Below are 26,839 nucleotides of genomic sequence, written 5' to 3'. Positions count from 1 at the left end.
GGGCTCAAATGATCCCAGGCAGGTAGGTATCAAGCCTCCTCTTAAAGACCCCCAGGGGAGGAGCCAGCACCACTTCCCTTGGAAGTTGGTTCCAGATCCTAGCTGCCCTGACTGTGTCTAATCGAAACCTCCTCTCCAACAACTTGTGGCTGTTATTCCTTGTTATGCCAGAGGGCGCTGGGGAAACAAGGTCTCTCCCAAACCCTTCTGGTCCCCCCGGTGAGTTTATAGACGGTCACCAGGTCCCCCCTCAGCCTTCGCTTGTGAAGGCTGAACAGGTTCAGGTCCCGCAGTCTCTCACTGTAGGGTCTGCCCTGTTGTCCTCGGATCACGCGGGTGGCCCTCCTCTGGATCCTCTCAGTACGATATAATAATTTTAGGCAACGATCTAGCAAGAAATTGCCGTTTCGTGTAATCATAAAACATCCCTGAGAACCTGTCTCCTGCTCTAGGGTTTTAACATAATTTCAGTCATACTAACATGCCACCATGAAGTGCTGGAGCCCCTCCAAAAACAAGCATGTGCCAACAAAGGCCACAGTATTTTCTCCAACCAGACACATCAACAGAGTCTCTCCACACTTCAGATTATTGTGGCCCAAAGGCCTGGGAGAAGACAGGCACTGCAGGTGCCCAGGTGATTAGCAACCCTAGATGTAGGAAGCCCTGCAGACAGCTCTTCCTCATAGCTGAAGACCAGCAGGCCCGAGAAACCAAGCAGTTTTTAAAGAGGAATTCATGAAAGATAAGCAAAGGATTCATTCACGCTGTCCCTTTACAGTATATTGAGAGCAAACTATTAATGGTCATTTGCTGAAGGAGTTTATTCCCTTGGCCTTTTTGACGTTTTCACAAAACATCCATTTTTGGTCTGGAAAACAAGCCATCAATCCCTTCTTTTCCAAGGGCCAACAAGCTTCCTTCGTGAGGTATACTGTAGTAAAAACGTACAGTAAATGTTACAAGTAACCATAGGAATAAAGTGGTCAAAAGGGATAAGCAGGATCTCTCACACACTCAATAGAACCAATAAGGTATTGATTACAAACCCAAAAGACATACCATTCTTTTCCCTCTCTTGATCTCCTGAAGTACAGTTTTAATATCAAAATCACCAAACTCTGCCCTTGATGTTGTTGTTAGCTGGACAGTGCCAGAAGAGAACAACTATAAAACAAATACATTTGAACAATGTCAGGTTAAACCACAAAAAGGTTTAGGTACAGAGGTAACAGAAGGAGACATTCTGTACTCAACTGCCTACAGGAAAGAGGTGCCTTGCTGATAAACTTGGGAGAAAACTGCACACTAAGCATACTGGCAATCTGCATATACCTTCCAACACCCAGTCTATGCTTTAGTTTCATTTGGTGCATTTAGAAATTTATTGTAAAAAAAGCAACAGGTAAAGCAGTGGGGACCAACCTTTTTGACAGGCAAGCCATGACTTAGTCTTGCACCCTCCCCAAGTGTTACTCTGATCCTCTTCCCCTACCTGATCTGCTGCTCTGCTTTTTGCTCCCTGCCCTACCTGCCACTGTGCTGCCTGTCCCCCGCTTCCCGATCTGCCACATGCCACAGACGGGCTGCCTGTGCCACTTACGTGCACCACAGATTGGCCACCCCCGAGTAAAAGGAAGATTAAGATGGAAGACATGCAGCAATAAAAAAGCACTGCAATAAATGAAAATGCTGATCAGATCATGCATTTCATCCCCCTTGCTGCGCCATCTAACCTATTCCACTGACTTGTCTTGTCACTCAACCTCCTGGGAAAGGCTTAGAAGGGGAAAAGAGGACACTCCCAAGTCAGAAAAACATGTGTTCATTATAAGTAACATTTTTTGGCTGAGTGCATTTTGGGTTATAGGAACAGCAACACCATTCATGTGTTACTTTGACTATACTGCATATACTATAAATAGCTGTTGGAAGATTTCAGTAAATAATATGAACTACCCTGGACTTTCCAATAGTACGAGGCCAAGTGAAAAATTCAGGTCAAAATCCAGGCTGGGTAATAATGCTCTACTGACGTATCTATTCTCTTGGTTGGACGTGTCCCTTCGTGGCAGGAGAGAAAATAGCTCTGTGTCCAAGACAGCAGGCTAAGATGCAGTTAAGACTTCCATTTAGCCTCTATCACAGACTACTGTGCGTTGTTACTGTGCAGTCATTTAGTACTTGCATACCCAAGTACTAAAATGACTGCCCAGTAACAGGTGTTACTGCACAGTAGCTTCCCTGCATGGCTTCCTGGTGATGCTGACTTCACAATAGCTCATTAGTAGTGTGGAATAGCATTGCATCACAGTTCGTGCCCCACAACACTGCTGTGCCATAAGCATTTCATGTAGATGCGGCCAGAGAGTAACAAAGCCCATCTCTATCCTCAGGCTTGTGCCTAAAGGCATGAGATTGGAAGGCAGTGGCATGTTCCTTTAGGGTGGAGTCTTTAGTTCACACTATTTTTTTGGTTAAACACAGCCTATGGTAGCTACAGAAAAGGGGAATATTTATAAGGAAGCTGTGCATCTCTAAGCATAGCCAACTTCTACTGTTGCCTGTGGTGAAAAATAAATGAGTTGTTCATTTGACAACACACTAGTACTAGCAGCTTACTGGAAGCACAGGTTTTATTAATGCATAATTAGATGCTAGGGCACAAAATTAAAATAAAGTAAGACATTTCAAAAAGAATCAGAATGCTGTGCTAATTAATAACAATAGCTTGACTTACCATGCACTTATAGTGTGCTGCTGCCTTTTTGGCATTAAATATATGAAGCTTTCCTCTAGCTTCATTTTCTTCTTCACCTGCATGACAGAATCCGCATTTAGGTTTTGTATCACTGGGGCTGCTTCTGTGGGGAGACCTGTCTCTCTGAAAGAAAAACAATTTACTAAAATATACTGCTTGGTTAACAAGTGTGGTCATAATTTAAAAGACTACAGCCACCATCTGGAGGCTCAAACAAATGCAAATGTTAAATCAAAATATTTAAATTTCAAAAAATGATATATGCAGTTTTTTTTAAGTTTAGCATATTTACTGCTTACATAGGAACTGCTTTCTATTTCATCTGTGCCATGTGAGGATGTAGATCTAGTGTCTTCTGACTGCCCTTTTAAATTTGTTTTCCTTGGCTTTCCCTTCCGACCCCTCCTCTTTCCTTTTGGTGGTGAAGGCTCCAATTCATGTTCATTGATACCTTCTTCTAAATCTGCTTAGAAGCCAGAAAACAACATCAAGAAACAATCCTCACAAATGAGCACTGTTTAACAAAACTTTAGATAAGACAATGATAAATGGCTTCCCGTTTCCTATGAATTATGATCAGATACAGAAATGGCAGCCCTGATTTCCAGTTCATTACAGAAACATAACCTTTAGTCTTCTACTATTATACAGTATGACTGTATACCCCTCTGAAAACAACCAAGTCAAATACATTCACTTTACAACATGTAGTACATTTAAATTCCTTGTAGCAACATTCAGTTCAAGGCTAAATTCTGTCTTCAGATATACAAGTTCATCTCCCATTGAAAGCAATGGGAACTGAGCAAGCATGTGTGGTCAGAATGGACCATAAGCATGTGTAAACTAATTTATTCTACGTAACCTGTTGCCTTCTATTAAACAATTCAAGTACTATACTGAAATCAACACTGGCTGTTTTCCAGAATGATGACTCACAAGGAAGAGGGAGAGAGAGACCTGGAAACCCAGTGTCAATCACGTATTATCTTAAACCAGTGGTTTTCAACCTTTTTTCATTTGCAGACCCATAAAACATTTTGAATGGAGGTGCAGACCCCTTTCAAGCTAAGTGTGGGTATTCACATAGTTTCTGTTGATCACAGTCATCTTTCATGGACCCCTTAGACATAGTCTGGACAACAGGTTGAAAGCCACTGTCTTAAACCAATCACTCTATAAAGATGCATTACTTTAAAGCTTGATATATTCATAACTTTAATAGAAAAACTGCTCTCTTTTGGCCGCTGCAGTGAAACTAACTCTTAGGATGGTAATTATCAGTTATCTTTACAAATAAACTGGGAAACAAATCTGCCTAATTACTTTCAATGACTGTCCATTTTCAAGTCTACCACTGGTGGTTGCAACCATGTTGCTGGGCAGCAGCCTCCACTCAGTACTGGAAATATCCCAGCCCAAAGACATACGTAGATGATGTTAACGCTAAGAATATTAACAGATCTTTTCAACACTAATATATTAAAGAAAATGGCAGCTGGTTAATGTTGTTGCATTTTCAATCTGTGTCAACTATTTAATTTATTCTCTTGATATACCAGTATTGCCTGTTCTCAGCACTTCAGCAACCCCGTAAGTTTTAAGTGTACACCAACCTACAATAATGAAGTACTGAATTTTTAAGAACTTCATCTTATCACTATACTAAAACCTGATTTTATTTTGTTTTTTTAAGAGCTTATGACTCAGCCTTCTTAGATTCCTCTAAAAATGCCAGCAATTAAGAAATCATGATACAAAGAACTGTAATCAAACATTTTACTGAATCCCTTTGATTATTTAAACTATGTAGTTAACACACACCTACTGCAAGTCATGTTTATTTTTGTCGCATGAGTGGCTTATGTTTAATACCGAAATACTAGCTTTGCTGTACTTGGTTGCGAATCATTTTTCTTATAATCAGCCCTTCGGATGACATCTTTTTATAAGACCAACATGCAAAGCTGTAGATGGATCTGTCATATGTGGACACTGCCTATTCCTCACCATTCAAGAAACAAAGATGGAGATGCAGCCCCAAACAGAACAGAATCACAAATCAGAAAAACTGGATCTCCTGATTTTTATATTAATGAGAATTTTAGTATGTTTTTCAAATTATTTAGGCATTACTAAGGTGTGTAATATCTATAGTATCATGGCCTCAGTATGGAAGCAGGATTAATAGTTTCAGGACTAAATACTGTAGCACAAATCAAAGGACTCCAATTTACATTCCTCTGCTTCTTCCTTGATCTATTATGTCAAATCAAATATAATTGCATATGATGCATTTCACTCCCATGGCAAACACTGCACTTACAAAGGTCAATTTTCTAGCACTTCAGTATGCCCCACCAATACTAAATTTAGTACAGTAACTGAGCTGCTGGCCTGAGCCCAAGAATAAGCTTGGTAAGAACAATTCTTAGTCTACCACAGCTGTTGTCAAACTCCAGAAGAGCTAGATATTCTTACATATTTTTAATGAAAGAGAAAAAAAATCCACCTTCAGCTAACATAAATTATACTCAGATATAATGCATAAAAACTAAGAAGCACTAACAAATTTTGGTACAGTCTGGAATATACATGCCAGATTCAAATATACACATTTCACCAGACTAAAACATGAGCATCAACCTACCTAACATTACCTTTAAGCAAATCTAAATGTCACATTCCCCAGATTAAGATACAGAGCATTACAGCTTCCTTTTAAAAATAAAATATGGAAGGACTGATGGTGTAGTCAAGCGATACAATTCACAACTTCCTAGTTAAAAACAGTCTGTGTACTACAAAGATATACTTGTTTTACTAGTCTAGTTTATTTTTTCATTTCAAATGACCTGTTCAGTTCCCACAATCAATATGGATGTCAGCTCCAATATCCAAAGGAAACCTCTTTCTTCAGACTGGTTGTGACAAATTAAGTCTTAGAACTCTGTGCTCTTCTAGCGAGAAGAATCCTATTTTGTTTCCTCATATGCATGGGTCCTCCAATAATAAAGAAATATTTCCAAACCTTGTCCTGTATTTTTCACTGATAAGAATCCTAGGTGTTTCTTGTAACCACAGGTAAAAACATTCAGTCAAAAGTATGGATGTTAAGTTAATGTCCCTTTAAACTTCAGTTAATGAGAACTTCATACTAGACTGAATGTCATCAATCACATTGTCCATTTGCTTATATATGTAAGGTTTTTCTTGAGTTCCTCATCAATAAATCGATCATCAACCAGTTCTTCCTTCACTCAGTCCACCCTCTTTTCCTGGTAATCAATTTTTTAAACACCCATCCTTAAGATCTTTAAGACACCACACTACTAAACATTTACAATGCTAACAGGCCATTGGTAACTACAAAACAAGCAAACACATGATGAAAGTCAACTTATTTTTTAATATATAAAGAACTGTTACAGCCTCCAGAAAGAATCTTTTCTCCAATACTCATTTTATGTTTTTTTGACAGTTAGAAAACAAAAGATTTCAACAGTAAATAGACCATGCAATTTTTTGACAGCTTTATTATTTGGTAATATAATACCGTAAGAAAGAATTCACGGTTTTCCTCAAAGGATAGTCTTTCTGTCCCCAAACAGTTCAGAATTCACTGAATTTTATGACATTCATGAAAGCAGTCTAAATAAATGAGCCCCCCTCAAAACCCCAAACAGATTAAAGGCACCAGTACTACAAACAATGTGGATTTAGGAACTCATTTCAGTGGGACTCTACAGAGACACGGGGTTTTGTGCTGGCACATCTGTATCCTGGACTTATGCCTAGAAGATTACACTCTCTTTTATTAACAGCACTGTGAACTAGTGTAACAGTACAGAAAATAAAGAGGTTAAAACCAGACTTAACAACACTGCCTTGGACAGTCTTTACTATTCAACAGACAATATGGTTTTTGCCCTACCCCTCCCCTCAAGCCCACTGCCAAGCTTACCCTGTTTCCCTGGCATCTGATGGTTGGGTGTTTCCAACTTCTCATGTCAGCTTGAACTAAGGGAAACACAAAAAGTTGTTCAACACCTCCCTGACCATATGAAGTGTTATCATGGGTACAACCCATAGTGTGAACCCACTAGTCTCCCTAAATGTTCTTTGACTGCCCCCCAAGCCCCATTACCTTCATTGATTTTTGAAATGGCCACAATAGTCTCAATTTATCATTAGACAAAAGTTTTTAATGGGAAATTCTTATGTCTTATAAACTGCCCTCAAAATTACCTAATATACCATAACTTAAGAAGTGGGCTATGCCTGATCCAACAACGTATTCTCCACAAAAAAATGCCCAAGGAGCCAGTCTATATTTCAATAGCCCTAAAAGTATGTTAAATCAAGAAAGGCAATAACTTGAGAAGAGAAAGGAGTGATAAAGAATCCCGTCATACTTATACTTCAGAATGCCACTAATAGAACCAAACAGTACAAAAAACTGATTTATGGAATTATCCATTCGTTGGGCTATCAACATGGAAATCAATCACCCTCATCATGATGGCTAGAAGTGAAGGTCCTGAATGTTTGTCCTGCTCCAGCATGGAAATAATAGTATATGCTGAGAACTGTTTGCCTATCCTTTACCATAACAATTTTATTTGTATGAGGAATCCTTCCTCATTAAAAGCTAGCATTAAAGGAAAATATAGTGACAGCAAAGTAATTAAGATTGTGACAAAAACCAGTAAGAGGAAGACATGCAAAGCAGAGGCTAACAGTAAGCTACCTATTTCAATACCTCACACAAAACACCTAGTGCAAAAAAAGCTTAAGTCTGATAAATGCAGATGATACTGAGCAAAATTAACTAGCAACATTTATTAGCAAGAGATGCTGTAGCTATAAGGTGCCAAAACGTTAGGCATTGTGAAGGCAGTAGTATGTAAATCTAAAAGCAAGCATCTGCTTTAGTTTGTACAATCCAGTAGGTCACAACAAGTAACAGAAAAGCTCTAAAAAGTATCCAGAGCAAAATTGGCAATGTTTGAATTTTAAGAAAGAGGACAGATTTAAGGAATAGCCTCAAAAAAGAAAAGAAACACAGAAGCAGAGAGGTACCTAAGGATATTTAGGTAAGATAACCTTTAAGATACTAGAGGACTGAACAATAAATTAACAACATGGCAATATAATTATTTTTTACAAAAAATGAAATGCCAGAAAAGGTAAATAGTTTCTTTTCACCTGCATTTGACAATGAGGATGTGAATGCATCCATAACGGCAAATAAGGATACATTAGTCATTGGCATATAAGAGTGGAAAACAAACACCTGAACGAGACAGATGCACAACTCATGAGGCAGCAGTAGTGATATACAATTACATATCAAACTACCCAAGTTACTTTTAAGAAATGTTTGATAATGGAGAAAGTCTGAGTTACACGAATACTACAAATATTTCCCACGTATAAAGAGAGATTTAAGGGCAAAGGGTTACATTGACATACTACTGAGCTGAGCTACTATCTTTTCAAGTGTAGAGCACCTACAGTAGGAAGCATCTGAACTTTTTCTATGGCTGCATTAATGATACATTTAGAAAGCAAACAGGCACACAGGAACGCAGGACTGGAACGGGCCTCCTAAGCCACCAAGTCCATGTCCCTGAGCTCGCAGGCAACCATTTGTTAAGAATTCCAGAAAATCACTTCAAACCCTCGTGCACATCTACAAAAGCACAATGCCTGAAATGTAAAGGAAACCATATAACATGCCACAAACAAAGACAGACACACAAGTCATACAGAAGAATTAAATGCTGTTGGATAAATCTGAGTACTTTTTCAAATGAATTACTGGTCTAGATTAAGAAGACAAACAGATCTAGGCTGTCTGATATTCAAAATATAATGGCAGAACTTATATAATAACTAGTTGTATAAATCCTCTACACACAAGTAAGACAACGGGGTATTTCTATGGATAAGATACTGTTTAGGTAGGAAGCAGATTAGAATTTAAGCATTGTGGAACAGACTCAAGTACCATAAACTATCATAGGTTTAAATGGGGGAGAACTGGACAACATCCACTAGGAACACAATAAAAGATTTGAACTTCAAACTAAGACATGCATTTCCCCACCCCTTAGTTACCTAAAAGACGTTTTCCATGAGGAATTAAAATAATAAAAAAATAAAACTTCTAGCCCATCAGCGGGTTAAACCAAACAGTCTCAACCCCCAGGCTCTGGCCTGGTAGTGGGCTGCAAAGGGCTGGCTGCCAGTCCAGAAGTGACCAGCATACTGTGGACTGGCAGCCGACCCTTTTTTATACTCAGTATAAACTCAGTATAAAAAAAGGGTCGGCTGCCAGTCCACAGTATGCTGGTCACTTCCAATCTGCAGTATGCTGGTCCGCAGTTTGCCGGTCCACAGTCACTTCCGGTCTGCGGTTTGCTGGTCCAGTCTAAAAAGTTGGAAACCACTGGGTTAAACAACTATTCTGAAGATGTTTGTTTCGATTTCTAGATTGGAGTGACTCTACAGTCACAAAACTAAGACATATGGAGGAATGTTTACAGCAGTGGTTTCCAATCTGGGTGCCATAGCCCCCCGAGGTCCCTTGAGATCCCCTCAAGGATGCTGAAGGGTGCCATGCAGTGTCAGCGCACCCAGGTGTGCAAACATGATTCACAAGATAAGCCAAGAGATTTTAAATAGGAATCCACAGGATCCAAAACATTTTAACCTGTTGTGGTCTTTCTGAATTTTCTGCAACAGAAGTATTGCTCTCTTCTTTTTTCTGTTGTTAAAAAACAGATGAAAACTAAGAACTGGCACTGAGGGGGACCTCAAGTCTAAAAACATTGAGGACACTGGTTTATAGCTGTATTATCCTGAATATTAAAAATCAAGAAAGTTCTAAGACATCTCATAGGAATTTGCAACTTTTCTCCAATAAAACCTGAAAGGTACAAGACTTGACTTAGAGTTAGGCTGATACTTTGGCTTCTAATTGCAGCAGCACAGAAGACAAAGCAATAGTGTGAAAGGTGTACTCCATTCCTAATGTAACAGAAAAAATGGCTGTAGCAAGAAATTTCTCTAAGGCAAAAATTCTACCCCAAGACTAACCAGAACATCATCTGAATGAGATGCCAATATGTTTTGGATGTTGTTCCTGCTAGCATCTGGTTTGTGCAGAGCTTGGAATGAAGTAATTGCTTTGGTACATAGTGTGCTGCCTCTGAATGGTTTTCTGGAGAAATATTACCCTTGTTCAACTCACTGAATAACACAAGATTATGGATTTCATGTTTGATTTGAAGAGGAAGATAAAAACCACACTGAATAAAGGAATACCGATTTCCATTTGTGGAAAGATCATTTCCACAAAATTCCCTGCAAGCTTTAGATACAACTAAGTGGTATTGTCATACACTTCATTTTCTGACCCCACAACTTCCAGGCATCTGTTCCAAACACTAACGACGTATATAGACTGCCTCCACCTTCATTACTGTCCATTTTATTACTATGTAGCAGATATAACAGAAGACTAAAATGCAGAAGTACTACATTCCTGACCTAGATTACCTTGAACTCTCTCTTATCAGGTATATTATAGGTCTACAGAAGCTCTGACAACCCTTTACGCAGAACTTAATGATACAAGCCATCTTTTGGCCATCAATTATTTTCAATAAATGAACATGTAAAAAATCATAGCTTACCACCCTTTCAAAGGCAGAACGTCAGATTTTTTAAAGAGTTCGACTCCATTTAGGCTCTGTAACAAAGATTTTCCGTAGTGCTTAGCATGCAGAGGCTATGGTTTTGACTTGGGTCCTGAACACTCTTAAAATCTAAACCATCCTAGGGAATGTCTGGATGCAAAATGACCATGTACACAATGAGTCTACCAACCCAACAGGGTGGCAAGAAATTCTAGTCCGAAAGTCCTGGTGTTGGTATAGAAAGGAAAATGAAATCACTAAAAGCTCTTATTCTGGAGGATACTCACAACCAGGTACTTAAAGCCTGACTTTCACTGAGCTTCGGGCTGGAAGGGATTATAGTAGAGAACCCGTGTGCGCTGGAGCAGTCTCGTTAAAATTTCTTGCAAGACCAGGTATTTTTGGAAGAGTGGGTGGCAACAATGCTTGTGAATCTGTTGCATCAGTAAACAGAATGAGAGTCAAATACAAAGAGCTGATGCTCTAAATACCATTGAAGCTAACTGCTGAAACTTTTAATTGGCTGTAGAAGCAGGCTGCCACAATGGCAGAGAACATCAGGCAAGGGGCAACCTTGTCAGTCTCCGCTGCCGCAAAGGTCAGACTGCTGGTTCACAATGAACTGTGGAGAAGCAGAATACTGGTAACAACTCATCTGTTGGGATAATAAAGGTCTGAGGATTGAAGACCCCCAAACTGCCCAATGGGAAAAGCACATATTGGTAACTGCAATTTTGTTTCTGTTCCTGGCTTGGATACTGAATTACTGAGTGACCTCAACAAGTCACCAACTCTGGTTCCTTAGTTTCTCCAATTGTAAAATGTGCATGTTGTACTCAGCTGGCATGAATGTTGAGAGTTCTGATTTGTCAATATTTGTAAAACACTTTGGGATCCTCAAACAGAAGACACTAAATAAACTCTTTTAACAATACCATACAAAAAACTGTACCTAAGAGGTACATGATGGAAACATGGCCACACACTTCCCAGAATGTAAATGAGAATCTGTCAGGAAAACAACCATTCAGGTACTGAAATGCCCTGATCAAACAAAGTCAAACACGCAGTGAAAGTAACAGCAACTTCTAGATTATGGTGGGTGATGACAACTCAGAGTTCACGCAGATTTCCAGGGAGAAAGGCTGTTTTGAGGACCTCTCAATCTACTTCTCTGAACCACCATCTACCAAATTAATTGAAAACTGCAACATAGAACAAATCATAAGCATCTCATCTTTCACTATTTCTAGGCTCTCCAAGAAGGAGAACATGACTCTGGCTTAGTCTGTATGCCTATGCTTTAACTCAATAACCCTCCAGTTTGTTATATTACCAGAGGCACATGTTATGTACACCACTTAGGTTTGATTAGGATTACTTAATGAAACCAAAAGACTATCAACTACTCTAAAGCTCCCATGTATATGAAAGCTAGACTACAAAGAAATATGAAAGGCAGCCAATGATCAGTTGAAACCGAGAATTAACAAATGTGGTTTCTTGTGCTCTGACTGGAACATATTACATTCAACAATAAACAGGTAGAACTTCAGCAACTTCTTCCAGCCATTAAAGAAATGAGAACATACATTACTCAGGTATTTGTCTTAGTGAATAAGGAAGCATGTGGTCTAACAAATTCTTGCCTGTCTTGGGCTTCCAGAGCGCTTTGGTTAGGAGTGAAAATTGTAAAAGTCTTCCTGGGTAGAAATGAACATTCATATTTCATAGGATTTCACAGAGAAGTCAAAAGATGGAAAACTCACTCCTCTGGGCAGACCGTTACTAGCTGACAGGTGTGTCTTAGATCTCTTGTGAGGCTTTGTGGCAATGCAAATTACCTTGAGCAGGTTACAGGGGGTCAAAAGTGCTTCCTGCTTGGGAAATGATGTTTTCATTTAAAAAAAGCAGCTAAAATTTTTTTGCAAAAATCTTGTTGGTCTAATGAAAGATAATCACCTTTATGACAAGCCCCAATTGCTTTTCCCTCTAGACCAATACAGCTACAACCTGGATATCTGACATGGAAGATATCAAATTTTAGCCGATTATTTTTAATAAAATCTTCATCATTTCCCAAGCAGGAAGCACTTTTGACCACCTGTAGTCTGCCTTTGCTCAAGGTAATTTGCATCACCACAAAGCCTCAAGAGAACTGAGACGTACCTATCAGCTAAAAACGGTCTTCCCAGAGGAATAAATTTTCCATCTTTTGACTCCCCTGTGAAATCCTATGAAATATGAGCTTTCATTTCTACCCAGGAGGACTTTTACAATCTTTTCTCCAATGCCTGACGAAGGGTGTTTGTGCCCAAAAGCTTGCAATTAAAGAATTCTTTTTGCAAAAATCTTGTTGGTCTAAGAAAATATATCGCCCTCTACTATGAGCCCCACTTGGTTAGGGATGCATTTTCACTAGGTTAAATAGAATTTTAGCGGTGCAATTTTGTCATTAAATTAAGTCCTTGAGCAGCATCTCTCTCTCAGTAAAAAGGAGAATAACTTTTCCTTTTGGCCTGTGCCAGAATTCCTAGATCAGAATTACAGACACGTTTCAACAAGACATTCAGAAACTACCCATTTTCTAGAGAATGAAGGAAGAATGAATAAATAAATAGTGGTCTTGGACATCGTGACAGCTTTGTTCAGAAACTTTAGATCCCTATGATTATGGCTACGACATGATCAAAACAAATGAGAAACTATTAATTCTGAAAAAAATAAATTTTCAGCCAGATACTATCAAAGCACTAAAACAAAAATATGTGAGCTACTGCACTTAGAGTAGGGTACAGAGAATTGTGTACAAGACCATACTGCTCCAAACTGGTCAGAGATAAACAGCAATCCAGAGCAGGTTGGTCCACTTTCTTCACACAGGACTGACAGCTTAAGTACCACTGTGTATAATGGCTGAGGCATGTGACCACAGATTAGCCTTCACTATTCTAGTATGCAAACAACAGAGAGTGGGGATTCATGAAAATAAAATAATAAAGAAAAAGCAATTGAAGTAGCATCTGGTAGTTCAGTCTAATTTGTTTATTCTTCTCCACATGTCTTTTCTAGTGTGCCAAGCCACCACCCTTCTCCACACTCATGTCCCTCTTGGATACTCACTTTTTCCATCAGAAACAAGCCAATAAAATATACAAAAACACCCTCTTCCAAGCTTCTCGTTGTGCTTTGCTTTTTGGTAACAAGCTCAAGCTTATGCCTGTTTTAGTTCTAAACACATTTCCCATATTTAAATAATAATTAACAAAGGGAGATGTTCTAAGCCTCCTCTTAGAGCCCCTGATGTCTACCTGACATTTTTCTGCTTTAAAGATACAGCACATCTCCCAAGATGTAAGGATCTTGTAACATTTTCAAATGTTGCCGCTTCAACAAAGACATTTCTCCAGAGACTAAGTGCATGTGCAAACCAGCTGTTGAAGTCCTACCACAATAGGACCCTCGCTACCACACAAATGTTAAACAGTAATACTGCTCTGTCAATATAGCACAAGGTCCCCAGAGACCGAGTCTTCTGATATCTAAGCTTGTGCCCCTGGTAGAAAGAGAACATGTTATGGCATGAGTATTGGCTCAAGTCCTCAGCAAAAGTCTATTACAAACAAAACTAATATTTTAAACTGAATGGAATGGAAAATGAAATTGCCAAGTAGGTACTGTAGGGCTTTTTGCCCTATACAACTCAGGTACCTGTACCATTTAGATGCATTTTTTCAGTCTATTAGTCTCACCAGCTGACACAACTTCAGTGTTTTAAAATGTACAGTCATTATTAATACTTAAAAGAAGAGTTGCTGCACATTTGCAGTAATTTATCCATGGCCTTTCCAACCGATACGGCCCTACTAAAACTAACAGCCCCTCATGCTAGAGGCTAGGACATGCCATAATAGACAGTAACACCTCTTTCACGCTCTCAAATAAAAAAAAAAAGGCCTTGATCCTGCAATGAAGTCCAGGAAGGAGCAAAGGGCCAGGAAGGAGCATTAAGCCTCTTACAGAATCAGGAAGATTATTTTCCAGTGGCTGTCAATAACTAAGCCCATGGTGAATACAAGTAACGTATTGTCTCAAATAACTATTTACTTAGGAGACTCTCTTAGACCTCACTATCCTTCCATGAGACACTGCAGCCATGTTCCATTACTGTTTTTTATATATATATATATATATATAAAATGAGATGCAGAATGATATACGGGTATAACTGGACAAGCTAAAAATCTAGTTTTAGCATGGAGTTTGAATTAAACATAAAAAGATTTGGAAGATTTAAAATATAATCTGTATCATTAATGTAATTTTTATTAGACATAGCACAAATCATATGGATTGGTTAGATGAACAAAATGCATTTGGCAGAAACTGCATTATGAATTATTATAATCAATCTCAGTCTTCATTAAAAGACATCATCCATTTCTTCACTGTTTCACTTGAACAGATTCAAAGTTAAACTCATTTCTTCTTACTTACCAAATTCAAATACAACGAAAAAATGGAAACAAATCCTGAAGTGCCGCATAACTGATTTTTCAGTATTATGAGACCTAATAACATGTTATTATTAATACGTTGCCCAACAACTTACATTTCAATACTCTTCCCCCACTTACAGAAGGAAGCTTGCCTGAGTGCATGCCCATGACAACTTTTTTTTTTTAAATCAACTTGGTCAGCAAAAAAATACAAAGTAAATCTGAGGTTAATCTACCATAGCCGTTTTTACAGGTAATACTAAATTTCTCTTCTAACGTATGACAAGGCTATTTGGAGTATTTATCATAACAAGAAAATTACCTTGGGTATAACATGTCAAAAGAGACATCATCTTTCTACAAGATTTTGTTACAAATGAAAGATTATAGAGCTACTGCTTGATGGAATTAACAAATTTAAGATGTGGAACACTTAACTGCACACAAAAATTAGCTTCCTCTTAGAAATAAATGTCTTTTGCTAAAGCAGGAACATTACTTCCACATAGCCTTTGTTTTCATGGAAAATCAGAACTCAGAAATATCCCAGAAGAGTTTTCTTCCTGTTGGCTCTCTTTCAGTGACTTTATGCAATACCCAAATATTCTATGTGTTTAGATTCTAAATTCCCTGTTTCAGAAAACACCTCTACACCTAGTTCTAATTTAGTGAAACCATTTATACTTTCCAGAAAAAATTAGTTTAACCAAAATACCTATCTAGAGTGGGAACAGTTTATAATGAATAGCTTTACCTTCAGAGTTGTGTGTAGCTTTCTTGTGTTTTCGGCATAGAATCCTATAAACAAAACAGTTGAAAATTGTCAAATAAGCCTAACTCCTAACTCATTTGTTCATCTTTAAATTAAATAGTGGCACATTTCATTGTATTTTAAAATACCACCCCCACCCCCCAATAATTGTGCAGTTAAAAGGTGCACTCAGCTAATGCTGTAATAAATTAAACACCGTAGGCACCCTTAAAACATTTTTTGTAATACTCATAATGTTTAGAGTCTAATGGCATTTTTACAAAGAGGGTGAAATGCAACTATAGAAGACACATGATAAATAAGTGGTAGTTACATGTAAATGCCTTGTGAGGGTTTCTCTCTTATCTGAGCTCTATCATGCAATGCACAGTAGTAGTGATATGTCTTGTGACATGTTTTCACATCACAACCAATGGTTGCTCCTGGACAATGGCATAAAGAACACATCTATGGTAGAGAGAGGGGGAGGGGGGGAGGGAAAGAATTCATGTTAGCATTTGCTTAAAACTTTTGGCTCTGAAAACAGTCAGCTGGCATACAACAACTCCCCTTCCTATAAAACAGATGGAGTTACTGAATGCAAAGTATCTAGTCATACCCAATTCTTGCCATGAAGTGTCATTTTGATTAATTTTAAAAGGAACAAAAATGTGACACGATTATAAAATACAACAGCATGATAATCATTTGATACTATCACATTTATTAATCAAGTTGAGAAAATAATTCAATAACCTTTAGCTGAATAAGAAGTGGCATAGTGGGAAAGACTTAATTGTTCACTTAAATGTCAGGCCTCCAAAATGGTCAGAAAGCAGCAAAATCTCAGACTGCACCTGGTCAGGTGTGGGCTACACCATGGAAACAAGAGGGAAAAGAAACTACTTCCTTCCTGACTTTGGCTGGCAATCAGCTTATTGCCTGAAGCAGAATGACTGAGTGCTTGCAATTATACCTTAGTTAAATGCAGCTGCTTTTCTTTTCTCCCCACCTTCCTTCCCCCTATAACTAATTCTTTTTATAGTAAGTTACCTCTATCAGAGTTCATGAATTTAATGAACTGCATGCCACATAAAAGGAACGTATTTTTGTATTTGTATCAATACCTCTTCTTGTTTGTTTTTATATTACAGAAAGGGCTAAACAGAAAACTACTGACTTATTTTTCCCTCTTCCAAAAACAGGCACACTAGACCTCAAAAGCATTTCTCATTTGGGAGATATTACTTATCATCTTTCTAAACTTTTAATTGTCCTTTTCCATGCTGTATGTTGGAGAGAGGAAATAATTTGATCAAATGGCATTAATATTTTCCAGCCTCTTCATACTGTCCAAAAGCTTAACTAGCTTTCTGATGATTTCTAATGAGTCTCTTTTTTGAGTTGAGTGTTTGTATCTATGTTTTCTCTGCAAGGTTATAATTAATTCAGAACCCATCAGTATGTAGGAGAGGCTGAAATTATTCCCCACATGTCTATACTGAATAAAGTTACCCATCTATCCTGCTACATAACTCTTGAGAGCTTAGTGAGATTCTCAGAATTCATTTTAGTCTCAACTAACTTAAATCAATTCCAAGCAGATTTTTGTAAACGCTTTTCCTTGAAATTTACTTTGCTCTTCACAAATTCTTAGCAGAATTAACTGAATAACAAGAGGACTGAGCATACTTTCATCCAGTAGCCCCTTCTCTAAAAACGGAGAACTCGCGTTGTTTCCTTAGTCTTAATTAGTTTTTAAATCTACTGTAGGTGTTTACCCAACCCTGTGTAGATCAAGTTTCCAAAACATCTTGAAACTGATTTTACCAAGCTTATTTTAAGGTTAAATTATATCCATCAGTTTCCTTTTATCCTCTATTTTAATTCTTTAAATATTTTGGTAGGTTAGAAGCACAATTTACTTCTGTATAAACTGTGAAGTCTCTAGTGAAATAGCTGACTGGAAAAATCTTTATATGGACTTAATTATATAGTGTGTTCTATTTTAACATCAAATCTGAGATTCAGTGGAGTGGCTCCTACTATTCAACAGGCCCATGTTATCTGATTGATTTTCTAGACCAGAAGTGCTCAGCCCCCCAACCCTGCAGGTCAGATCCGACCCACAGGGCTCCTGAAGAATACAGAAATTTGGTGGGGGGCAATGAAGGAGAGCAGTACCAATTAAATGTTGCCACCACTTTATTCACGACTTATAAAAGCACCAATACTCTCATTGCAATGCATTTCCTAGGACTGAAGAACAAGCTGGCATTACTGGTCTGTTGTCATGGTTCAACTCATCAACTCTTCTCAGCTAGACATCTGTCACCAGAAACACTCTGCATTTTGGCCATTGTTGCTTTAATTTGCAGATCTAGTCCTCAGTACATATTCACTAAATAATATCCACCAAAAGAAAATGGCTACATACAATGTGACTGTCAACAGACAGGCTATAACCACTACCAATACAACTACTAGATTTGAAACACCATACAGAGCTTATTAGTGCATCCTTTAAAAAAGATACAAGCTAGACTGGAAAGCATACGCTAAGTGCAAAACATATGAAAACAGTAGCCATCCAAACCTATCAGGAAAAAATATTTAAAACGTTGTATAAAACCTGTGCCTAGTTGAAAAGCCTGATTATTAAACTTTAATAATCTGCCCTCTAACACAAAAAGATTCAAAAGAACATATTCTCCCAAATCCCACACACACAAATCTCCTAAGTGTCTTTAAATGCTCTTAACTATCAAAAAAGTTTCTTGCTGGTCTATCTGTATGTTAGTGTTTCCTTTATAAGTAGCTAACCCCCAACCACACTCATAGTCTCCAATTGTTGCATCTCAGTAGATTCATCATATCAGATTAAACAAAAGCCCCCCTTACAGGATAAGATTTCCAGGTGAAGTAGTAGAGTGCTTAGTAATGATGCAAATGCAAAAAGATGTCAGAATGTGCCAGTTCAGCCTCCAAATGAGGTTACTGTGTAGATAACTTTTTCCACCAAGCTAAATTGAAATAATTCAATGCATGGACAGTATTATTTATACTGTATCATTTGTTAGTAATTATTTGCAAATTAAATTTCCCAAATAGGAAAGAAAAAAATTATAACCAGCACTTAAACTAAAACTACGGAAAGCCTCAAACTAATTATTGCCTTGCAAAATAAACCAAAAAACAAAACCAAAAACAAAACAAAACCAAAACCAAAAAAACCCCAACAATTCTTATTGTGCAATCCCATGGAGTTTGGCAAATATGACACTAGTTTTGTATATGCGCATCTCATAACGAATCTGCATCCACAAAGCTCTATTAAATCATTAAAAATGGAAGCACTAGAGCATTTTGGCAGTTAAGTCAGATTTTGGCAGTGAAACCAAATGCTGGTAAAGGAGCAGCGTTACACTTGCACAGCTCCCTGGAATGTGGCTTTCATTGTGAAATCTGTCAGAAAATATTAAGTAGAAACTACTGGATTAGAAAATATAAATTTAAAAAACGCTGATTTTTCATTGCTTGCTGCCCATTAAAAGGAACAAGAGGCTTAGTTTGTCTAGGAGATTGTAAACTTGCTTAGAAAAACTATGCTAAATACTCGTGATAAAAGGAAAGTGATAGTAAAAACAGTAACATTTGCATCTGAGTAATTCCAAAATTGACCTAGCATCCCCTAAATAATCTGTTTAGATCTGTGTGGGAATAGATAAATTGAAAGTAAAATCAACTGACTGATTACTATGTTTACATATACTTTAAACAGTTTCCCCACTATTAGTTATTTGACATTTTGGATTTGATTTCATTTCAAGAGAGCACGATCACACTTCCATTGAGCATAATTAGTCTTTTTTTTTAAATAAACTATGTGACCAGTTTTATCTAATACAGTAATTCCTTCCATATGGTGGATACCTACTCACTGTCTTTGTGCTAACAGAAAAAGGGAAAAGTTTATTTATTTAAATTTTTAAAAAGCCAATGGTATCATTACTTCCTGATGAGCTTCATAGATACTAAAAAAAACCACTTTCCCACTTCAAAGATGCAAAGGTATAGACTTACCAGTTTCATGCCTCTTTTTATTTCCTTTTGAACATCTTCAATAGAAAAGCCACCAAGACTCTCATTATCAGAGTGTGAAGATACCAATGCAGATGAAAACAGCTACAAGTTATATAAAAACAAAACTTAATTGTTAAGGTTTACAATAATATGAAATACCATTACATGGGTAAAAAGCACGATATTACAATAAAAGTCAACAGTGATACTGATTTACACCAACACTAAAGTAAGCTGACATAATTTAGCTATTGGGTTAAGTCTATAAGACTTACACAAATAGTTGACTGCCTTTTTTCCTATGGGGTACTTACCATACATTTATGATGTGCTGCCACCTTCTGGTTTTCTGACATCAATAATTGTCCACATTCATTATCTTTATTAGACTTACAAAAACCACACTTGCGTTGTCTTGAAGACACTTTTTTCTGTCCAACTGAGCTTGTCATGATTTTAAAATGGCCTATGCCAATTCAATCCTCACAAATGCTACGAAAAAGAAAAGGTGCAACAGTGATATAAATTTCAAGCGTAAAACAATTGAAGCTGTACTTGTTTAAGTTACTTTGCATAAAACACCAGAAAAACTTAACTGCATACACAGAACTAGAATATCTAAGCAAGCATGCATTCTGCAGGTGCAGTAGTGCTCTGAGTGTTTATGAGAAACATGACAGCAAGCCATGTAATAGTCCTGAAAGCAAGAAGTTAGAAAAATCAGACTAATTAAAGGCTTTGAGAGGAAAGGGAAGAGAATAAATGAAAAATATACAAAGTACAATCATTAGAGTTCTGGGGGAAAGACTCATGCAATACTGTCTCACTGCATTTCCCATCCCATTTCTTCTTTTTATTTATTCCAGAAGCATAGTGTTGAGAGCCCTAACTTGGCATACAATAAAATCCAATCTACAAACTCCTCTGGAGGTAACAAAAAGAGAAAGGGGAAGAAAAACCCACATACACCCCACAGGGCTAGCATTTGTAATAGCTAACAGGTTTTGAATTTAAAATGTTCGTATTTGTAATACTGAAGATGAGTAAATGTCCTTCTGAGATGAGAAGATAAAATATTACCATGTTAGGCATTACACAGATAAACTGTGGCTGGTCGAACAGTTATGAATAAAATTTTAGAACTGAATCTTCATGACTAATATACTATAAAGGAAACATCTGAGATCCATGGTTGTTCTTAGCAATCTTATACTAGTTCTTAATATCTGCATGAAAGCAGCTTTTCTTATCCCAAGGAAAGCAACTTAATTCATGCCATAATTCATACACTTTTTATGCTTTACAGATAACATTTTAAATATAATACCACAAAGGTTCTAATCTAGGAATTAGATTCACATGAATGGATCAAATTCAGTGAGCCTTTGCAAAGAATTGTCCCATTTGCATCGCTTTGCAAGCTCAAGGTTGAAAATACCAAACACCCATGGGTGCATGCTTTTTGGGCCCCATGTTAAGGGGCCATTTATGTTTATGCCTCCAACAAATACAATGTAATACAAACATGGTACTCAGAGTCTCTAAATAGCATATTTGTTTATTGCCTTTCAACTCCTAAAATCTGGATCTTAGAATTATTTTAGTCACAAGTGCGACAAATACAGCCTTCTCAGCCTTCTTCTCTTCTAGACTGCTTTTTATATTAGGAAGACTACCATACTCTTCAGAACTTCTGCTCACTGCAGTCCACAGCTAGAAGGACAAAAGACGCAAAACAGCTGGATTGAGCTGCAATAGCTGCAACTTCTTGGTGAAATCTGCATAGCCCAACTCATGCTTATGAGTGTCCTAAGCCTTCTGCTTCCCAACACCCCTCCATATTTTAACATCAAATGGAAGAATAGTGCTACCTTTGTACACATATGCCTGAAAAAAAACAATATTGCCAACAAAGATGCACTGTAGTTCTCATTTTAGTATTATCACCACAAATTGTCTTTGCTGCAACTTAAAAAGCCTGCATGTATTTGGCATGTCATATTTCACATAAGATCAATGGAAAGGAGAACACAGATCCCGTACCTATTACTTGTTCTTTTCAACAGTTTCATTTAATTCTGTTTCCAACTACATTTTACTAAGTTAGTGACGCATACTCACAATAAGAGTAATAAGATTCTAGATCTTACCGATTTGCACAAAAAATGTACCAATCTGGATAAATGAGTCACACCCTTTTGCAGTGGCAATAGAGAGTCCTTATGCATTAAACTAAAAAGAAATACTTGTCATAGTCTTTTAAAGAGAAACCAAAATAAGATAACTTCATTCCAAAAGAGCAAAAAGGGCTGACTTGTGAAGGAGGAAAAGACAAATGTTAGAAAATGTTAGAATTCTTTAAAAACCTTCCTACTTGCCAGATCTCATTTAGAAGGACAGCAGAAGAATGGTGGGAAATTATATCACAAAAAGATTTTTTTTTTTGGGTCACTTTCAAAAACATGTGATAATGAGTTGGCAGTAGTGTAGCAAAACTAAAAATGAAAAAAAAAACCCTTTTGTTTTGACAGAAAGAACATTACATCAAATATATACCTATGTATAAGGCTACATGTTTTTATTTTGGATTTTCTCTCATTTCACATTTGTGCTTTTCTTTTTTCTCATTCAGTAATTAATTCTTTTGTAGCAAAAATGACCACTCTCAACTCAGAAATTCAAAATCAAATTCTGCCCATGAATATGCCTGCACAAAACCTGCTGGTTTAAATAAGATTCTTACACCCATAACTACAGAGAAAATGAGTTTTTAAGTGTGCCGAACAGGCTTAGCTTTCCTAACAAAAGAATTTCCTTTAAGATTAGTCTGACTGGCAAACTAAAATTTTGAAAAAAATTGACTAATTCATAACAACCCTGGGAATTTAAAATGGCTGCTTATTTTATTTTTAAATTATTAAATGATATGTGCAATAACTTCCAGGAAACAAGATTAGAAAATATTTACCTTTTTCCTAGGTGACTGGAGGCGGTTGGCCTTCAGCTGGACAGGGCATTTGTTGTATCAGGATGAGTACTACTGTATATATGATCTCACACCCTGAAGTAACTGTATACCATTAGTTTAAAAATAAAAATACCCCTAAAACTAAAATGAAAAATTGTGGATAACATTTATTCAGGCCTCTGTTGATGTAACAATAAAGAGATTCAACTCACTGGCAAAAAATGCATTTTGCCATGATTATTCAATTAAGAACAATCTGACACTTTTGAATATTTCTAACCTGCAAGCACAGCAAAAAAGCAAAAGTATACATCAGAAAAGTAACATGCATTTTTATCAGCGTGAGATGTATTCCTCCAGCCTTTTTAAAGGAAACCCAAAAGTGCTATTTATAGATCTGAGCTCTTTGTTTTTGTGTCTTAAGTTTACCTACGTGTTAACGTTATTTAGTTTCTTTAGCAAGCTGTAAAGTATTTGTTTCAGAAACCACTACACAACCATTTTATCTGTAATGCTGATATTAACTTAAACTTGCTCATCCTTTATGTGTAATAGTACATTTTACATACTATAAACTCTTTTGGGACATGAACTCACAGCACAGCCCATCCCAGGTTTCAAATTTCTAATAAAATCTTACACAAAAGAGGTATTTCTAATTGCTTCGCCAGAAACCTTTGTTTTTGTGTTAATTTACATTTTTTTAAGACAATGACTTTCCTACCCATGTTACAGATACAGAATCCTGAAGGCAAAATTTTGACATTTATGTTTTTTGGTGGAAATAGTTTAAGAGCAGCTAATCAAATTACTACCTCAACATCAACCCAGTCTTCATGTGAACACACAAAACAGGCTCAATTCAAAAGCAATTAAATATTCTTCCCACCCCTTTTAGAGCTTTTAAACAGATTTTTAAAAGGGCGGGGGAGGCTACACATACTTGAATTGCTACCTTACTTTCCAAATTTGAAAGAAACAAGTCCTATAGCTAGGTAATAAACTCTAAAAACAAAGGTATATCACAGAAACCTTGATGGCAGACATTATGCATTATCTTCATGTGTGCTAGCAACCTAGATTATAAAACACAGATGCATTCTACCCAGATGTACTGATAATGCTCCATCAAGATATAAGAAGCATTATCAGCATCACTCCTATCTAAAGGAGTGCCTAACTCCAGACTAAAAATCTCACAAAGTGAAACAGGTCATAAAAGATTCTCAGTTACAGAAGAAAATTCCTTTTATAATTATCACCATTGTGTTGTTCATAAGAAGAGTTTCCTTAATGCATGTTAAGATATTCAAGGTGATGCTTGCCTTAACATCCTGATTTTAACAGGAGTTGCATGCAGCACAGTGCTCAAGGGCAGATTTGAACCGCATGGGGAATGTGCAAGCTCAATCTCTCACGGGCAAAGGGGAAGGAAGGCTCTTCACAGACATTATTCAGCACTAAAGAAGGGAAAGTAACCAAGCTGCCACTTACACCACTGCTAAGAGAAGTTCAAGAGCTTCCCCTTATACCTCATTTGCTTACCAACATCAGGCCTCAGCTTGCCATTTCTTATGTAGAATACAGGGTTACAGTTTATATGCTAGACTTTCCAAAATCAAGTTTACTGTAAACCCACTTTGCATGTGTAGCAGCACCCTTGTAAATAAAGGATTAATCTGAATGTTTATTTTTTAACACTTATGACAATGTCAAAGGGAAGGTCCCAGGCAACATAACACTTACATTATGTTGAGATGTCTGGGAAAAGCCAAAGGAAACATGAATGCAGAAGTTTTTATTACGGGAGGCTTGGTAGCAAAGTGCTTTTTGGATACTTTGACACAAAAAGCAATACAAAATATTCAGACAAATACACATGCACACCTGCATATGCGTATGTGACTGTGTGTGTGTGTATCTATCCATGTGTGTGCATAGCTGTATCTCTATCTATCCATATGTATGTGTATATGTGTTATACAGGCTTCCCTCGCCTTACACAGGTTTCGTATGTGCAAATTTGCTTTTATTTGATGACACTTTTTATACCAAAAACTGGCTATATGCGAGGTAAATTCACTCTTATGCGATGGGTGTGCTGGGTGCCGCAGTCACCTGCTTTCTGCGGTGCACTGTGGGAGTGATATACACCAAAATATAGTCTCCTGTGTGGATCTGTGCTCCTCACCGGTTGCCTGCAACACGTGTTTCTGTAGTTGCCACCCCCATTATGGCTTCTAAGCATCCCACTAGCTTATCTCCTTCCTATCTCCCTGGTCCATCACCACCCTCTCTTCACACCAGCTAAACACTCACCACCACCCCATGCGTGCGTGTACTGTCTACTGTTGGCAAGTACCAAAACCGTCTTGTAAAAGTGGTAAAAATGAGTCTGGGGGTCAGGACAGTCGAGGTCTTGGAACATATTTGTTACACTGTAAAGTGGGCTCCCTTTATGCGAATCTGAGATATGTGCCGTTTTCTAGGAACGTGTGGACAGCATAAAGCAAGGGCAGGGGGTGTACAGACACACACGCGACCAGGAGCAATGGGCTCAAGCTACAGCAAAGGAAGTTGAGGTTGGATATTAGGCAAAACTGTTTCATGAGGAGGCTAGTAAAGTGCTGGAACAAGTTACCCAGGGAGGTGGTGGGATCTCCATCCTCGGAGGTAATGAAAACCCAGCCAGACAAAGCCTTGAATGTAGTTGGGGCTGGTCCTGCTTTGAGCAGGGGGTTGCACTGGACAGGACCTCCTGAGGGTCCTTCCCACCCAAATCTTCTGACTTTTTGAACGTGTATGTATCCGTATGTGTCTCTCTCTATGTACGTAGCTACAAATCTATTTATTTACATATAGAGATACATAGATATAGATAGATATAAATATCTGTACATGTGTCTATACCTCTATGCACATACCCGTGTCTATATCTGTGGATACCTGCGCACAATTATGGACCCGTTCCCAGAACGATGGCCCAGCTGGGGTATTCGCAGGTGGGCAGGCGTGCAGATGTGTTCATGTATTTTCGGAACTGGCTGACCCACGCATTTGACTCGAGACTCTCGGTGGGGGGCACGGCCAACCCAGCGTGGGTGCCCAGCCCCTGGGGCGGGTTACGAACCCGCACCCCACTGAGGAACACCCCATCGCAAAGGAAGGTGTATCCACCCCGCCCCCCCAGCGGAAAGGCCCCCACCACCCGCGAACAGACGAGGCGGGGGGGGGGTAACTTTGAGGGAGGCGGCTCCTTCGCCCCGGCCAGACAGGGCGCCCCACGCACTCACCCGAGGGGAAGCCGCCGCCGCTCACCGCCGCTGGCTGCCTGGGACCTTCCCTTTCATTCGGGGCAGGGGACGCTGCGCCGCCGCCGCCGAGCGCACGCACAGACGCACGCACGCACGTCGCGACGTCACGGCCGGCGCCTGATTGGCTGAGGCTGACGCTTCTGCACACGCGCACACGTGCCGGCCGGGCCGTTGGACGCGGGGGTTGAGAGGGAGATGGATTTGCGCATGCGCGGCTGGGTAGCGCATGCGTCGAAGGGTGTCTTGGGGAGTAGGCGCAGCGCTGGCGCATGCGCAGTTTCCCCGCCCTTTTTGGCGCTCGCAACTGGCGCATGCGCAGAAGTGAGGTGGCCCTGAGGGGATGGTGGTGGGTCAAGTCAAGACTTGGCATTAGTTTAGTCAGGATGGTGACCTGACTGATGTCCCCTCCACTTCTTTCACCAGACCTCCTGCGCACTGGGCAGCACCACCCTTCATCGGTTGTCTGTGTGTGGCTCCGAGCAGCCCTGCTCTGTTGCACGCCCTCTCGCACATGGTGGTGGCTGGGACCCCCACGCCGCCAGGCAGCAGGAGGTGGTGGCGTTCCGTTGTGCCATCTGCAGTTGTGTTCCTGCAGCATCTGGAAATGCAGCTCGAATCATGCCTCAGAAAAGAGCTGGGGCTGAGGTTCAATCCTGCCTGCTCACGCTTGTGGCAGTCACGCTGAGCCAAAGGATCCCAAATGGCTGGAGTCTCTGCATTGTTACACTGTGCCGGTTTTTTTCCCTCAGGCCACCCA

The 26,839-nt window shown here is 38.7% G+C and overlaps 1 protein-coding gene across 1 annotated transcript in view; it reads right to left on the bottom strand.

Annotated features, from left to right (window-relative positions):
* Positions 1 to 26,170, bottom strand: part of PHF6 (PHD finger protein 6) — a 33,477-nt gene extending 7,307 nt beyond the window's left edge. Inside the window, exons 1-8 of the mRNA XM_019536398.1 lie at positions 26,062 to 26,170; positions 20,115 to 20,292; positions 19,801 to 19,902; positions 16,052 to 16,185; positions 15,721 to 15,764; positions 3,061 to 3,224; positions 2,741 to 2,884; positions 1,063 to 1,167 (exon numbers count right to left, since the gene is read on the bottom strand). Coding sequence (XP_019391943.1) covers positions 1,063 to 1,167; positions 2,741 to 2,884; positions 3,061 to 3,224; positions 15,721 to 15,764; positions 16,052 to 16,185; positions 19,801 to 19,902; positions 20,115 to 20,252 — 831 coding nt within the window. The 5' untranslated portion in view covers positions 20,253 to 20,292; positions 26,062 to 26,170. The remainder of the gene's footprint in view (positions 1 to 1,062; positions 1,168 to 2,740; positions 2,885 to 3,060; positions 3,225 to 15,720; positions 15,765 to 16,051; positions 16,186 to 19,800; positions 19,903 to 20,114; positions 20,293 to 26,061) is intronic.
* Positions 26,171 to 26,839: the final 669 nt, after the last annotated feature.

The sequence above is a fragment of the Crocodylus porosus genome, unplaced genomic scaffold (genome assembly GCF_001723895.1).
Source record: "Crocodylus porosus isolate Cpor-Errol unplaced genomic scaffold, CroPor_comp1, whole genome shotgun sequence".
In the NCBI taxonomy this organism is placed as follows: Eukaryota; Metazoa; Chordata; order Crocodylia; family Crocodylidae; genus Crocodylus; species Crocodylus porosus.
Note: the sequence above shows the minus strand (reverse complement) of the source record. Positions and strands in the feature narration are given on the sequence as shown.